This window comes from Microtus oregoni, unplaced genomic scaffold (genome assembly GCF_018167655.1).
Source record: "Microtus oregoni isolate MIOR12 unplaced genomic scaffold, Mior012 000015F_ref0000493, whole genome shotgun sequence".
Classification (NCBI taxonomy): Eukaryota; Metazoa; Chordata; class Mammalia; order Rodentia; family Cricetidae; genus Microtus; species Microtus oregoni.
Window position 1 is genome coordinate 39,597,241 of NW_024543074.1, and position 13,447 is coordinate 39,610,687.

Below are 13,447 nucleotides of genomic sequence, written 5' to 3' on the forward strand. Positions count from 1 at the left end.
CTGGCAGGGAAAATGAGTACATGGCCAGCTCTTCAGGGTCCTTTCTCCGGCAGCACGTAGATCTTAGGTCGGGATGGTATTTATCCCAAACTGTGAACAACTATGTGAGCCACAGCTGCCTCCAGGCCAGTCATCATGATTCCCACAATACCGTGTGATTAATAATTACAAGAGTTTAACATTTTTCCCCTCAAAAAAATTTTTAAGGCCCCTAGGATAAACATTAACTGTGAAAGTAGAAAAAGGACCAAGATGGAGGTTATACTATAACCCAACTGTCAACTGCGTTTGTGGAGACACACAGGCAATCTCAAGGGCCATAGCTGCTTGGCTTTGGAGCACAGAACCATGGGTATTCCAAAGATGCAGATTTGTCTACGTTTGATTTCCTCCTCTAGTCTACATTCCATTGCTCCTCTCGGCTTCTGTGAAAGCTATACACACAGGTCACACTATTTTGAAAATATTAGTTAAATGAAGCACTAATCAATTAACAGCAGCGCACACAACACAGTGTTGATGAACCTAATGCCTGAAAGGACCCCAGACATTCAGTAATGCATACTTGGTGGTTGAATGAATGTGTGATTTTTAAAATCTTCGGAAGTAGCTGGGGATGGTGGCACAAACCTGTCATCTCAACAATAGGGACATGGAGGCGGGAGGAGCAGGAGCTCAGGACCAGCCTGAGACCTTGGCTCAAAAAAAACCTTTTAATACTTTCTTTTAAATTAAAATGTATACATTTATTTTAACTAGAAATATTAGAAAATTAATATATGATATTATATTAATTAGCCTAGATAAACTGAGTAGTCACAGACGCAGAGATTTCTGGCACCAATTTGTATGGCTGGTGAGCTAATCTGCTTGCAGGTGCATAAATATTTAATCTTATTTGTAATTATAATAGAACAATGAGATCCCACAAAACAAAAACAAGAATTGCACGGCCTATAGAAGGTTCATCACAGTTGCGTGACCACTGACTGGGCTTACATGAAACATCGGGGTTTTTTTTGTTTAGGTCAAAATTATAGGAACCTACCCTAGTCTAAAACTTGGAAAAAGTCCACAGAGAATGTGACAGTAGTGTGTCTTTCCCATGAGTTTTGTCACTGAAGACTTGGAACTGAGCTGGAACTCAGCAGGAGGTTCTCACTGTTTACCCACTTGACTGGGAAATTACGCAAGGCTGTCTAGGGAGCAAGGGTCTCAGAAGGGCCATGTCCCCAGGAAACCCAGGGCTGGTGAAAGAAGCCTGCTTCCTTCGGCATCCAGCAGCAGCAGCAGGAGATGGCAGGTCCCAGATCTCACCATACAAGTGCAGCTCTTATCTGGGCAAGGGGAACCTTGCTCCACAGGCCTCTGGGCACGGCTCAAAGGGGAAGGTATGGGGGCAGCTTGGACCTGTAGGTGAAATTGCATCCAGGAGACAACATGGTATGTCCTCTCATGTCTGTCCAGTGTCACACACTTTCTGGGTTTGTGGTTTTGAGTGTTAGATTTTAAAGTGATACTCACCCCAGCGTGTTATACCCAATGATCACAGCAATTTCAGCCGGGACCTGTGCTCTGTTTATATCAAAGAGCAGGTAACTGTACCTCAGTGGGCCAGCAAATAAAGCCATAATAGTCGGAAAGTAACGCCAAGAGGCCACTTACTTGGCTATATGCAGGGCTGCAAGGATCAGTGACAGTCTTGATTGTGACGACTTTATAAAATTTAAAGGGGATTGATACCGTGAGAGCTGAGGTCACGCATATGTCCCAGGGCTTCAGAATACAACCTTTGGGAGGCAGAAGCATTTCTCCAGCCCAGTAGAAGTGAAGTTACATGGACATTTGGAAGCAGCCACCATTCAAGGAACCTGTATTTTAAGAAGTGATTAGCAGATCGTTTCTGAAGTATGCTGTGCACTGGGGTGTATACTGCAGGAGGACTTCACGTGGATGGGAACCCAAACTGACTTTCGGCAGTCTCGGGGGATTTAGTGCAAGGCCACTTTGTATTCACTATGGTCTCACTGGCCTGCAGGCCACTCCTCCTTAAATCTAAATTAAGTCTAATGAAGGAGTCCAGTGGTGACATACTTATCGCAAAGCAAGAGAAAGCTAAGGTAGGAAAGGACCAGTTTTTAAGACATCATTGTTGCTGTGCCATAGAATTTGTGAGTGCGATCACACCTCAACAGTTCTTCTCTCATCCCCCTGCTTGAGGACACTCCCATCCGTGAGGCTCGAAGCTCTTGGCTCATATACACGCAACACCAGGGAGAGCACGCCTGATCACATATGTGAGGATTTAAATATACCATTTCAGACTCTTTAAACATGCAGGACCACATGAATATAATGTGCCCAACGATTTCACTCAAACATGTAAGGAGAAAACAGAAGTAACCAAATATAAGCTACAACAGAGATGAGGAACCAATGTGACCAGTGAGAGAACAGCTCGTGCCCAGGGGGTGACTAAGTTGAGTGGTGGCCATGTTTATGCTCTTGGCATGATCTGCCTATGGCTTCAAATTTTAGCTCAGCTGCCTTTTAGGGTACTGTGGATTGGACATGGAAGGCTGCAGAAGAAGCCTTGCAGAGATGTACGAGAGAGACCGTAGCACTTTCTTTATAGGACACGCGATGTAGAACAGCGGGTGGTGGGAACCGGAAATACTAGCTGATCTAGTACTGAGTCTGAGACTCACAAAGTCGCATATCCTGCCCTGAATGAGAGGACAGAGGGAGGTGAGATAGTCCTCGGTGAGGAGGAAGACAATGCGCACTGGGGAAGCCATGTGCATTGCCAAAGGCAGCAAGGTGAGTCAGGTCATGTGGAGACTCCACTGGGATGCTAACTCTGACCAGACATGTGAGCGTGTGTTACAAACATAGCCATGGTCAATGGTAGCCCAGTGTTTAGCTTCACGTATGGACCTGAAAGTGAAGAGCCAAGACGGGATTTAGTGTGAAGAAGAAGGGGCCTCTGGTTTCTATCCCCAGAACCCACAAATTAATAATTAGAAGGAGGCAAGGAGCAGAGAGACAGGCTGACTGAGAGGCACGGGCCAGGAGGCTCTACAGACGCCAATGTGGAGGCTGGTCTGGGAGCAAGTAGTTAGGCACCGAGTGGCCAGTGGGCAGGAAGAGGGAGAGATCTTGCTGTGAGATGCTGACAGATGAAGAGGATTAGGAATGAGGACAGATCGGGGAGAGCAGGAGGGACACGGCAGGGCCCTAGAGGAGCAGAGATGGCAGAAAAGCCCTGTGGATAAAGAAAGCTGAGGAGTTAAGTCCAGCAGGAAGGGACCACGTCTTCCACAAGGAAACAAAGAAACATAAGCAGTGTTTGGAAAACATAAATTCAAGACCCTTCTCTGTGGTGGGCTGTGTTACCTAATAGGTAAGAAGGGCCTCTGTGGGAGTGAGAAGGAGATTAACTGATCACTGAGCTACTTATACATTCACACACATACATCCACTCACACATTTACACACTCACACACACCCACATGCTCACACATACACACATGCACACATTGTCAAGCACACATGCACCCACAGTTTTTACTGTCAGTAAAATGTTATTTAAGGAAGGTTGAATAAACTTTCCCAGAGTTCAGAGAGTGTGTCCTCTTTCCTTTTCAGATAAGAAAAACATTTTCTTCCACGTGTTCATGATTTTAATAAAGTTTTGTTGTTTTTGTCATTTTCTGAGATTTATCGATGTTATTGATGCCGAACATCAATGTGTACATTCAAGGGATGAGAATTTGTTTTTGATGTGTTGTTGCAAACCAAAACTCTGATCCTGCTCAACTCCCCCATTGTCTCGGGCAGCTTGTCTCTATCTGTCCGTGTGTGTGTGTGTGTGTGTGTGTCCGTGTGTGTGTGTGTGTCCGTGTGTGTGTGTGTGTGTGTGTGTGTGTGTGCTACTACGTATGCCATTCCCTTGTGCCTTTGGATCTGAGCCTTCAGGATTTCACAAACTGCAAAGAAATGGAACTCGATCACTTCCTAGAATTTGACATCTATTTTCTGCTTGTTACTGTAAACGTGGGTACAAGTTGGGTGTGGCGGTGAGCATCTGTGATCTCAGACCTTAACTGGCTGAGGCAGGCAGATAATGAATTCCAGGGCAGCCTGTGCTACCTAGTGAGACCCTGTGCCCCCAAATTAAAAAAAAAAGAAAGAAAGAAACCCAAATAAACAAAACGTTTGTATAGAGGAAAATAGGAATTAACATTTTTGTCCCTCTGAAAACCTACATGTAATATTGTCAACTTGATATCTAGATCAGCAAACAGACAAGCCTATGGGTGAGTCTAGGCAGGAGTGTCTAGATTAGGTCAGTTAGGTGAGAGGAACCCCCCAAATGACAGTGCTGCCCGCTGATCTGGAGTCTTGGCTAAAGGAAAAGGAGAAAGCTTATCAGTAAGCTTGGTGCCTACTCCCCTCTCCTTCCTCACTGTGGATACAATACTACCTCATGCTCCTGCTGCCATGCCCTCCCCACCATGCCCTCCCCACCCTGCTCTCCCCACCCTGCCCTCCTCTCCATACCCTTCCCACCCTGCTCTCTCCACCCTGCTCTCCCCACCCTGCTCTCCCCATTCTGCTCTCCCCACCCTGCCCTCCCCACCCTGCCCTCCCCTCCATGCCCTTCTCACCATGCCCTCCCCACCATACCCTCCCCACCCTGCCCTCCCCTCCATGCCCTTCTCACCATGCCCTCCCCACCATACCCTCCCCACCCTGCTCTCCCCACCCTGCCCTCCCCACCCTGCTCTCCCCACCATGTCCTCCCAATTCTACCCTCCCTACTTGCAAACTGTGAGTCCCCATAAACCCTTCCTCCCAGAAGTTGCATTTTGTCCAACAAGCAACCAGCACACCATACAATAGCTTCAAACTACTAAAAGACTAACCTCTGGCATTCTAGACACCAAAAATTGCAAATGCGTTATGCCTTATGTAGTCTATGTTTTTCAACATGTGCTCTTCCTTCACAGGAAATGGAATCCCAAAACCTGTCCAAGGTCACTGAATTTCAGCTCTTAGGATTCCAGAACCTTCTTGGGTGGCAGTCCCTCCTCTTTGCCATTTTCCTGTGCTTCTATCTCCTCACCATCGCAGGGAACACGGTGATCATCGCAGTGGTGAGCGAAGACCCGCGCCTACGCTCTCCCATGTACACGTTCCTCCAACATCTGTCCTTCCTAGAGATCTGGTATACATCCACCACGGTGCCCCTGCTGCTGGCCAATCTGGCCTCCTGGGGCCACACGCTGTCCTTCCCTGCCTGCATGGCACAGCTCTACTTCTTCGTGTTCTTTGGTGCTACTGAGTGTTTCCTCCTTGCTGCAATGGCTTATGACCGGTACTTGGCCATCTGCAGCCCGCTCCACTACTCAGTGCTCATGAGTCCTGACAACTGTGCTGCCCTGGTCACAGTCTCCTGGGTGACAGGGGTGGGCACGGGATTCCTGCCTTCCCTGATGATTTCTAAACTGGACTTCTGTGGGCCCAACCGCATCAATCACTTCTTCTGCGACCTCCCTCCGCTGATGCAGCTGTCCTGCTCCAGTGTCTACGTGACGGAGATGGCCATCTTTGTCCTGTCTATTGCTGTGCTGTGCATCTGTTTCCTTCTAACCCTCATGTCCTACGCGTTCATAGTGTCCTCCATTCTGAGAATCCCTTCCACTTCCGGCAGGCTGAAGACGTTTTCTACTTGCGGCTCGCACCTGGCCGTGGTCACCATCTACTATGGGACCATGATCTCCATGTACGTGCGCCCAAATGCACACTTGTCACCAGAGACCAACAAGGTCATTTCCGTCTTCTACACTGTGATCACTCCGCTGCTGAACCCAGTCATCTACAGCCTGAGGAACAAGGACTTCAAGGAGGCAGTTAGAAAAATCATGAGACTCAGGTGTGGGGTCTACAGAGCCAAAGTGAAAGGCGCTGTCCTCAGCCAGTAGGGAACCCTGCACAGGCATGGGGCTTCCAGGCTCTGCACTAGGATTTGTTTCTCATTGATGCAGCTTGAGTACAGAAGTTTCTCTAAGGCCCTCTTAGACGGGCCTTTTAGACACAAAGTCTGGTGTTAGTCAAACGCTGTTCAAAGAGCAAATGAAAAGAGACAAAAGTTTGAAATCCCATGGTAAGAAAGAAAAGAATGCCCGCAGTGCCAAGCATTTCTTTTTTATATGACTTAAAATTTTAAGGTATTAATTTAATTAATGACAACCTAGAAAAGAAAGAAATAAAGAAAAAGATGGGGGCAAAAGATTTATAAAACTTCATGTCTTGAGGTTCACAACTTTACCCACTTTCTTAGTTTCTTAATTCAGATGATACTTAGGAGATCTCTGTTAGTCTTTCCCAGTGATTTATTCATTTACCCTGCATATATTTTTAATCCTCTGACCTGTACCAGGTCTGTGTTACAGTCTGACACATACAAGAAAGACCAGGCGGGGAAGACAGTTCCTTAATGGATGCTGCGGACTGGAAGGGAAGAGAAATGCATTAACAACAACAAAAACACAAAGGAACTTCTGACTTGAGTATGTGGAAACCATCAAGCAAGCTGGTGCTGGGACATAGAAAAGCAGTCAGTACGTGAGCTTAGACAGTGAGGTTCACACTGGGTTTCAACTTCCGCTGCGGGCTGAGAAGACTGGGAGGAGCCCCAGGCAGAGGAAGACACTGAGGACGGAAGAAGACATGGAGGAGGAACCCGGCAAGCCCACAGAAGAGTTTGGAGAGAGGCCAAGTTGGATTGTACAGGTTAAAAGTCCACAGAATTTTCAAATCTGTCTAAATTAGCACCAAAGGATAGCATACAGACAACTGAATGATAAACTTTACATTTAAAAAAATTTCAGTGATAGTGAAAAAAAGAGACATTGCTTCCCCCACCCGTCCGCCCCACCCAGGGGAAAAAAAAACTGTTAGGGTCTCTGCAGGAGCTCATGCTGGGGAGGAAGCTGGCTTGATTTTAGGTTTGATGATATAACTCACCAAAGCAAGCATGCTGGTGGAGAATGTGAACCAGAGAACCAAGTGAAGAATGGGCCAGGAAGGAACTTCAAAACATGAGACATGAAGGAAAAGGAAACCCAGCCTGCAAACAGAAGTAAAGCTTCACGGTGGGGGGTGGGGAGACTCCTGCCAGGACTGCACCTGGAAGGGATGGGAGCATCTGTCCGTCAGCAGCCAGTAGGCAGGAGAAGGAGGGAGACACTTTCATGAAGCATCTCAAACAGATACTGCTGCTATCCCTGTGCAGGGTGGTGGCCTCTTTGTGGGAAGGGTGACTGTGGAGGAGGGAGTGACCGGTAGGAACGGCAGGCAGGGGCATAGGTAAATAGTTGTCCTGAGAAATGAGCTTCTGAAGGGAGAAGGAAAAGTGTCTCACCAGAGGGACGGTTGTGTTTCTGTAGATCGTCAGGTTTTGAGCATCTGGGTACATCTAAACACTTGTGTGGAAGGTCTGTTAGTATATAAAAATAAAAAGATTACTGGAAGTGCTGACCAGAGCCCAAGATACAGCGAAAGACTGTGGGCAAATGCGGGTATGCCAGCACACCACAGGAGATGCTTTGTTAACTGTAGGATGCGGGGGAAGTCATTTCAATGCCATTTTATGGAAACGGAGAGGGGATTTGCTTATTTTTCTGAAAAGAGATCAGTTAAAAACTAGTAGATCTGAATTTGAAGACCGTGGTGACAGCATGTCAGAGGAAGGGGTTAGAAGATGGGCATTTATCCCTCCTGGGGGAGAGGGAGCTACGTGCCAAGACAGAAGCAGACTAAAGAAAATGTTTTCCAGGGAACTGAGATTAGTGGAGGGGAGTGTCCTCAATAAAGCACTAAACAGCATAGATTATAATATCAGGTGGCCACAGAGGGCACAGACGTTAATGGTTTCACATGCAGGGTTTATACTTAGCTTCCACTAGGCAGGGTGGGTAGGCGATGGGGAAGACAGGGCCCTGAGCAGGAAGCCTGAGCTACAGCAGGTTCTGCACTATCGGAGTCACCTTCCAACACCAGCCCACTAATGAGACGGCTTCTCTTCCCCCACAGGGGACCACACCAAGGAAAACACCAGTGTCCCCAGATTGTAACAAGGTGCGCTCCAGGTGACGGAAAGTTAGCACAATTCTTGATTCCCTTCTTTGGATGACTTTAGATTTTCTTTTAGATTACTTTGTTTTGTGTGTGTGAATATTTTGCCTGTGCATATGTATGTGTGCCACATGGTAGCCATGGAGGTCAGAAGAGGGCATCAGATCCCCTAGAACTGGAGGTGCCTGTGAGCACTCATGTGAGCGCTGGGAACCAAGCGTGGGCCCTTTGTAAGAACAGCACATGCTCATAAATACTGAGCCGTCTCTCCAGCCCTCCATGATCACATTAAAAAGTACTATTTGTTTTTATTCTACCTGGATTGTCGTTCTTTAGATGTTTTGTTTTTTGAGACAGTGTCTCACTATGCAGCCTTGACTGGCCTGGAACTTGCTTTGTAGACCAGGCTGGCCTTCAGCTCGCAGAGATCTGCCTTCTTCTGTCTCAGAGTGCTGGGATTAAAGGTGTTCCCTGCCTGTATTATCCTTTTAAAGGAACAGTTTCAGACATCTGATGGTTTTCCATTCCTGGAAATGTTGGGAAGACTAGTTCAAAACCTTGGACAAGCCGGGCGCTGGTGGCGCACGCCTTTAATCCCAGCACTTGGGAGGCAGAGGCAGGCAGATCTCTGTGAGTTCGAGATCAGCCTGGTCTACAAGAGCTAGTTCCAGGACAGGCTCCAAAACCACAGAGAAACCCAGTCTCGAAAAAACCAAAAAAATAAATAAATAAATAAATAAATAAATAAACAAAACCTTGGACAAAGCCCATCCACTGCAATGAAGGACTTCTTTGTGCCCCAACATGCTTCTACTGTCTAAATTTAACCATGTTAACTAGCTATTGTGCTATAAAATAAAACAGTTCATTTATTAATATGTGATTATCAGTGATTTTTGGTCAATATTCTATCTTACCAACAGTTATATGATAAATGGGGATACTGGCTTTGAACTGCCAATCAATCAACCTTTCTACTCTCATGAGAACCACAGAGAACAGGCCTAATCAACATCATTCCCCACATATTGATTGGCTGGTTGAGTGATTGATCGATTTCTTTTTGTATAGACAAGGTCTCATGTTGTATTTCAAGGTCTGGAACTAACTATGTAACCTAGGCTGGCCTAAAATACTGACCACTCCTATGAAGTTGTCAACCGGGAAGTGGGGATCAGCTCTTTCTACAGTTAAAAGAAAAAAAATCATAATAATAGAAATTATGAAAGTCTTCAACCTTAAATCCTATCAGATAAAAACAGTTGTGTATTTACTAAAGACAGTTTTAAAAGCCATGGAGAGTTTCTCATTTCCTTGATTGTGTAACATCTGTATGCATGCTAGACATATCTGTAGGTTGACATGCATTTTTATCCAGGTTCCACGAGGCTTAGCCTCTGCAGATGAGAGCGAGTCTCAGTGTTTACACTCTCTGAACAAGACAGCGACTCGGAGTTCTCTGATGTAGGTTTGTATTTATTATTGAAAGACCTTGATTGATGTATTTATTACAGGCTGGTTCTGGCCAAATCATCATACCTGAAGTTACAGCACTTTGCTTGTGTGTGTGTGTGTGTGTGTGTGTGTGTGTGTGTGTGTGATGTGCCTTTCTATGTGTACATGTGTGGTGTGTGTGTATGCATGTATGTGAAAGTTAGAAAGAAATCTCAAATGTCATTTCTTAGGCTCCATCTACCTGTTGTCTTCCTTCTTCCTTTCTTCTTTTATATTTAGTTAGTTCTTCAAGGATTTGGTCCAGTGTATTTTGATCATATTCACCTTCTTCCTCCAACTCTTCCCAGACCCACCCCTTTCTGCCCCACCCAATATTGTGTCCTTCCCACTCACATCAAAGCCAATTTGTGCTTTCCCAACATTCTTGGATGTGTAGTCTTCTGCTGGAGTTTGGCTGACTTATCGAGGACTACACTGTTAGAGAAAACTGACCGTTCGGTCTCCCAGCAGCTAAAAATTGCCAGTAGCTCCTCAGCTAGGGGTGGAACTTCATGCCCACCTCCCTCCTCTCTGTTGGGATTCTACCTGGCTCAGGCTTGCACAGGCCTGGTGAACAGTGTCGCAGCACTGTGGGTTCATTATGTGTAGCTGTCCTGCTGTGGAGGCTATGGAGCTTCCTGTGGACTCTTACACTTCTTCCATCCCCTACCCACCTCTTCTGCAGAGATCCCTGAATAGCTGCCATCTCACAGGTCTGGAATTCATCAAGTCATGTAGGCTGACTAGTCAGTAATCTTCAGTGATCCCTCCCTATGTGTGCCTTCTAGTGCTGAGATTTCAGGCTCACACCACCAGTTTGTTTTTAATGTGGTTCTGGGGATCAAACTCAGATACCCATCCCCTTTACTAACTGGCCATCACATTCCATCTCTTGATGAAAAAGAAAAATGGTGAATTTTTCAATTTTAGGCAAAGAGGTAACTAGCAAGTTATTTGATTGCACAACTTCTCAGACTGTCTTTGTAGACTTTATACAGTCTTTCCAACTGTTCATATGGTCCCAAATTCTTTATAGATTGGGCAAGATATTAAGAGAGGCTGGAGATAGGGCCTGGTAGTTAACAAGCTTGTTGCTCTTCTAGAGGACTGGGGTTAGATTCTCAGCACCCATATGGTGGCTCACAACCAGCTGTCACTGCAGTTCCGAAGGACCAATGTCTTCTTCTGACCTCCGAGGGACCAGGTGTACCTGTGGTGCACAGATACACACACACACACACACACACACACACACACACAACATTCATGTACACACTCGAAAGCAAGCAAGAAAACAAAATACCAGAGCAAAGGAGAGTGAGAGCTCCAACTCAGATCAGTGAAGATGCCTAAGGAGGTAGGAACCACGGCCCTTGCTCGGTCATTATTGATATGTAAATACAACCAATCCTCACGACCTTCCTCGTGAGATGCCAAGTATCAGAGCCTGGCCTGCATGGTGAGTTCCAGGTCAGCCAGGGCTACCCAGTGAGACCATGTGTCAAAAGAAAAGCTTTGAATGTCCCTTTCCCCATAGAGCTCTTCTAGGGCCCCATCATTTCACTTTTGCTCCATATCAATCTCTTACTGTCACTAACGGTCATTTCCTGTCTGCATAACTTCATGTCTCTTGCGGCCATCCCTGCTGTTTGTTACTCGTCTAGACCCACATGAGGAAAAAATTTCTACAGTCATCTCTGTCGAAATCTCTGGGAAGCAGTCTGGTTTTGAATAAAATTTCCACTTGCTTCTGTAACAATCGACTCGCACTGATTCTTAAGTAAAAATCCAGCCCCACGTCAAGAGCACAATTTGTACTGACCATGGACAACACGTGGATACAGAAAATGTGACAATTTAATAGCAACTGTTACTGGAACCATAAAAAGTATATCTGTAAAATTACACACAGCAGTTATGCAAGAGGTGGAGGGGAGCCAAGGTCCGAGGTGTACTCAGGAGGGGCATTCTGATCGAGTAGGAACTATGTGATCTTCTCAGAAACCAGTGAGATCATGGCATGGAAGCTTCTTTATTTTTTGGCTCTCTGTTCTTATGTATAAATTAAGACGTTTTATAAAGATTTATACAATCAGTTTGAATGGTTGGCATGAACTGACTGATCAAATAAGAAATTAGGATTCTACTAAGTATTTTTCTCTCTTGCTTAGAAAGAAGACGGGCTATGATGTGTGTATGTGTGCATGTGTGTGTGCATGTGTGTGTGCATGTGTGTGTGCATGTGTGTGTGTCTTGTGATCCTTTGTACTTTTCAGGGTGAAAAGCGAGGGCGCAGGGAAGGCTCCTCCAGGCATTGGACAGAATGGAGAACCAGCAGGATTTATGTGTCTATTAGAGAGATTTTAAGCAGAAAAGACTTTCTGCAAACCACATAATGAACAGGATAAGTCACTGATGCCTTCATACTGAAGAAATAGATGTTTCCATAGCCTTATAGACAGAGAGCTCATACCTGTGATTCAGATGCAAGATTGGCATAAATTGCTAACAAAAATGTTAAGCTGTCCATCTGCAAGTGATCAAAAAGCTGGAGCTAATGTTTTAGGGTTTTAATCCCCAAGGTTTCTTAAGGCATTCATGAAACAGCATGCCCTATCCTTTGCATCCCTACCTCTCACCCCCACCTCCTCCTCGCCCCTGCCCTGCCACTCCCATTAGTCCCCTCTGCCCCTCAAAGCTTTCACTTTTACTTTCTTGTCACTTGCACATTTATCATTTCATGTGTCTATAAAGATTAGGGGCAGTAAATGAGAGAAAAGGAGAGACCTGTCTGGTACGGACTTAATTGATCTCCACTTGTGCCTGTTTTCCTGCAGACAGCATTCATTACCTTGTTGGTCTGTATGACTGAAAACACTGTGTGCACATGAATGGCATTTTCTTTATCCTTGAACTCAGGTTTTTTTGTTTTTTTTTTTTTTTTTTTTTTTTTTTTTTTGCAGGGGATCTGCCGTTAGTGAGCAAAACTAACCCTTCTAGAGTATAATTGCTCCCTGCCTTGCCTGCCTTTCAGTTTCTGAGAGTCAAGGGTGGCTCAGGAAGAATGTGCAGATAAGTGTCCCATGTCAGCGTCAGTGCTGATAAGAAGATGTCTGGAAGACAGACAGACAGGTGGTTATTGCTGGTGGCCTTTACCCCAGGACTCCCACTTGGCCTGCTCCCCTGTGCCCAGCTGCCAACTCTGGATCTGCCCCCATGGCCTCCTCCCACAGTGTACCTAACCACTTCATGCCCAGGTACAGAAGCCACCTCCCTCGCCTGTGATGGTGAAAAGGCCACCCTCCCTCTCCTTTCGCTTATCTTGCTATGTGACTATCCTCACTCTGCCTGGCACAGGGCCTACTTGGGGGGCAGTAGGCATGATTTCCTTCTTGGGAAGGACTGTGTTGTGTCTCCTGCACTTTGGAGTGCTCTATTGGATTCCCCCCATACGTGGAGGTTTCAGTCCAGAGGCCCTGTGTCTTAGTCTTCTCTGTACTTTCTAGCAGTCTTTCCCCTGGAACTTTCCAGACTCCCCACCTGGCTTCCAAGGACTTGTATTGGCTGGTGCAGTAGGATCCTTCTTAGGTTTGAGCTTAGTCACTGATGGACAGTGGCAGGGACTCCTGGGTCCCTCTCCTGTCCCTGGATGTCTGTCTGTCCAGGGTGAGGTATGACCCTTCCTCATGCCTCTTGGTATCATTGCTCAGCAGGAGACTCCCTACTCTGAGCTCTCACTTTCTTTGTTTGAAAAGAAGGTGTATTCCCATTCATTGTTGCCTAACAGGAAAGAAACACAGTAGGTGCTAAA

General features: G+C 46.0%; 1 protein-coding gene across 1 annotated transcript; it reads left to right on the forward strand.

The window, feature by feature from the left end:
* Window positions 1-5,015: 5,015 nt before the first annotated feature.
* Window positions 5,016-5,987, forward strand: LOC121456150 (olfactory receptor 11L1). The gene has a single exon (XM_041663999.1). The coding sequence runs from the start codon at window positions 5,016-5,018 to the stop codon at window positions 5,985-5,987; it is 972 nt and encodes a 323-aa protein (XP_041519933.1).
* Window positions 5,988-13,447: the final 7,460 nt, after the last annotated feature.

What these genes read in the sequence shown, in the direction of transcription:
- LOC121456150 (XM_041663999.1), top strand. Translation starts at nt 5,016, where the DNA reads ATGGAATCCCAAAACCTGTCCAAGGTCACTGAATTTCAGCTCTTAGGA.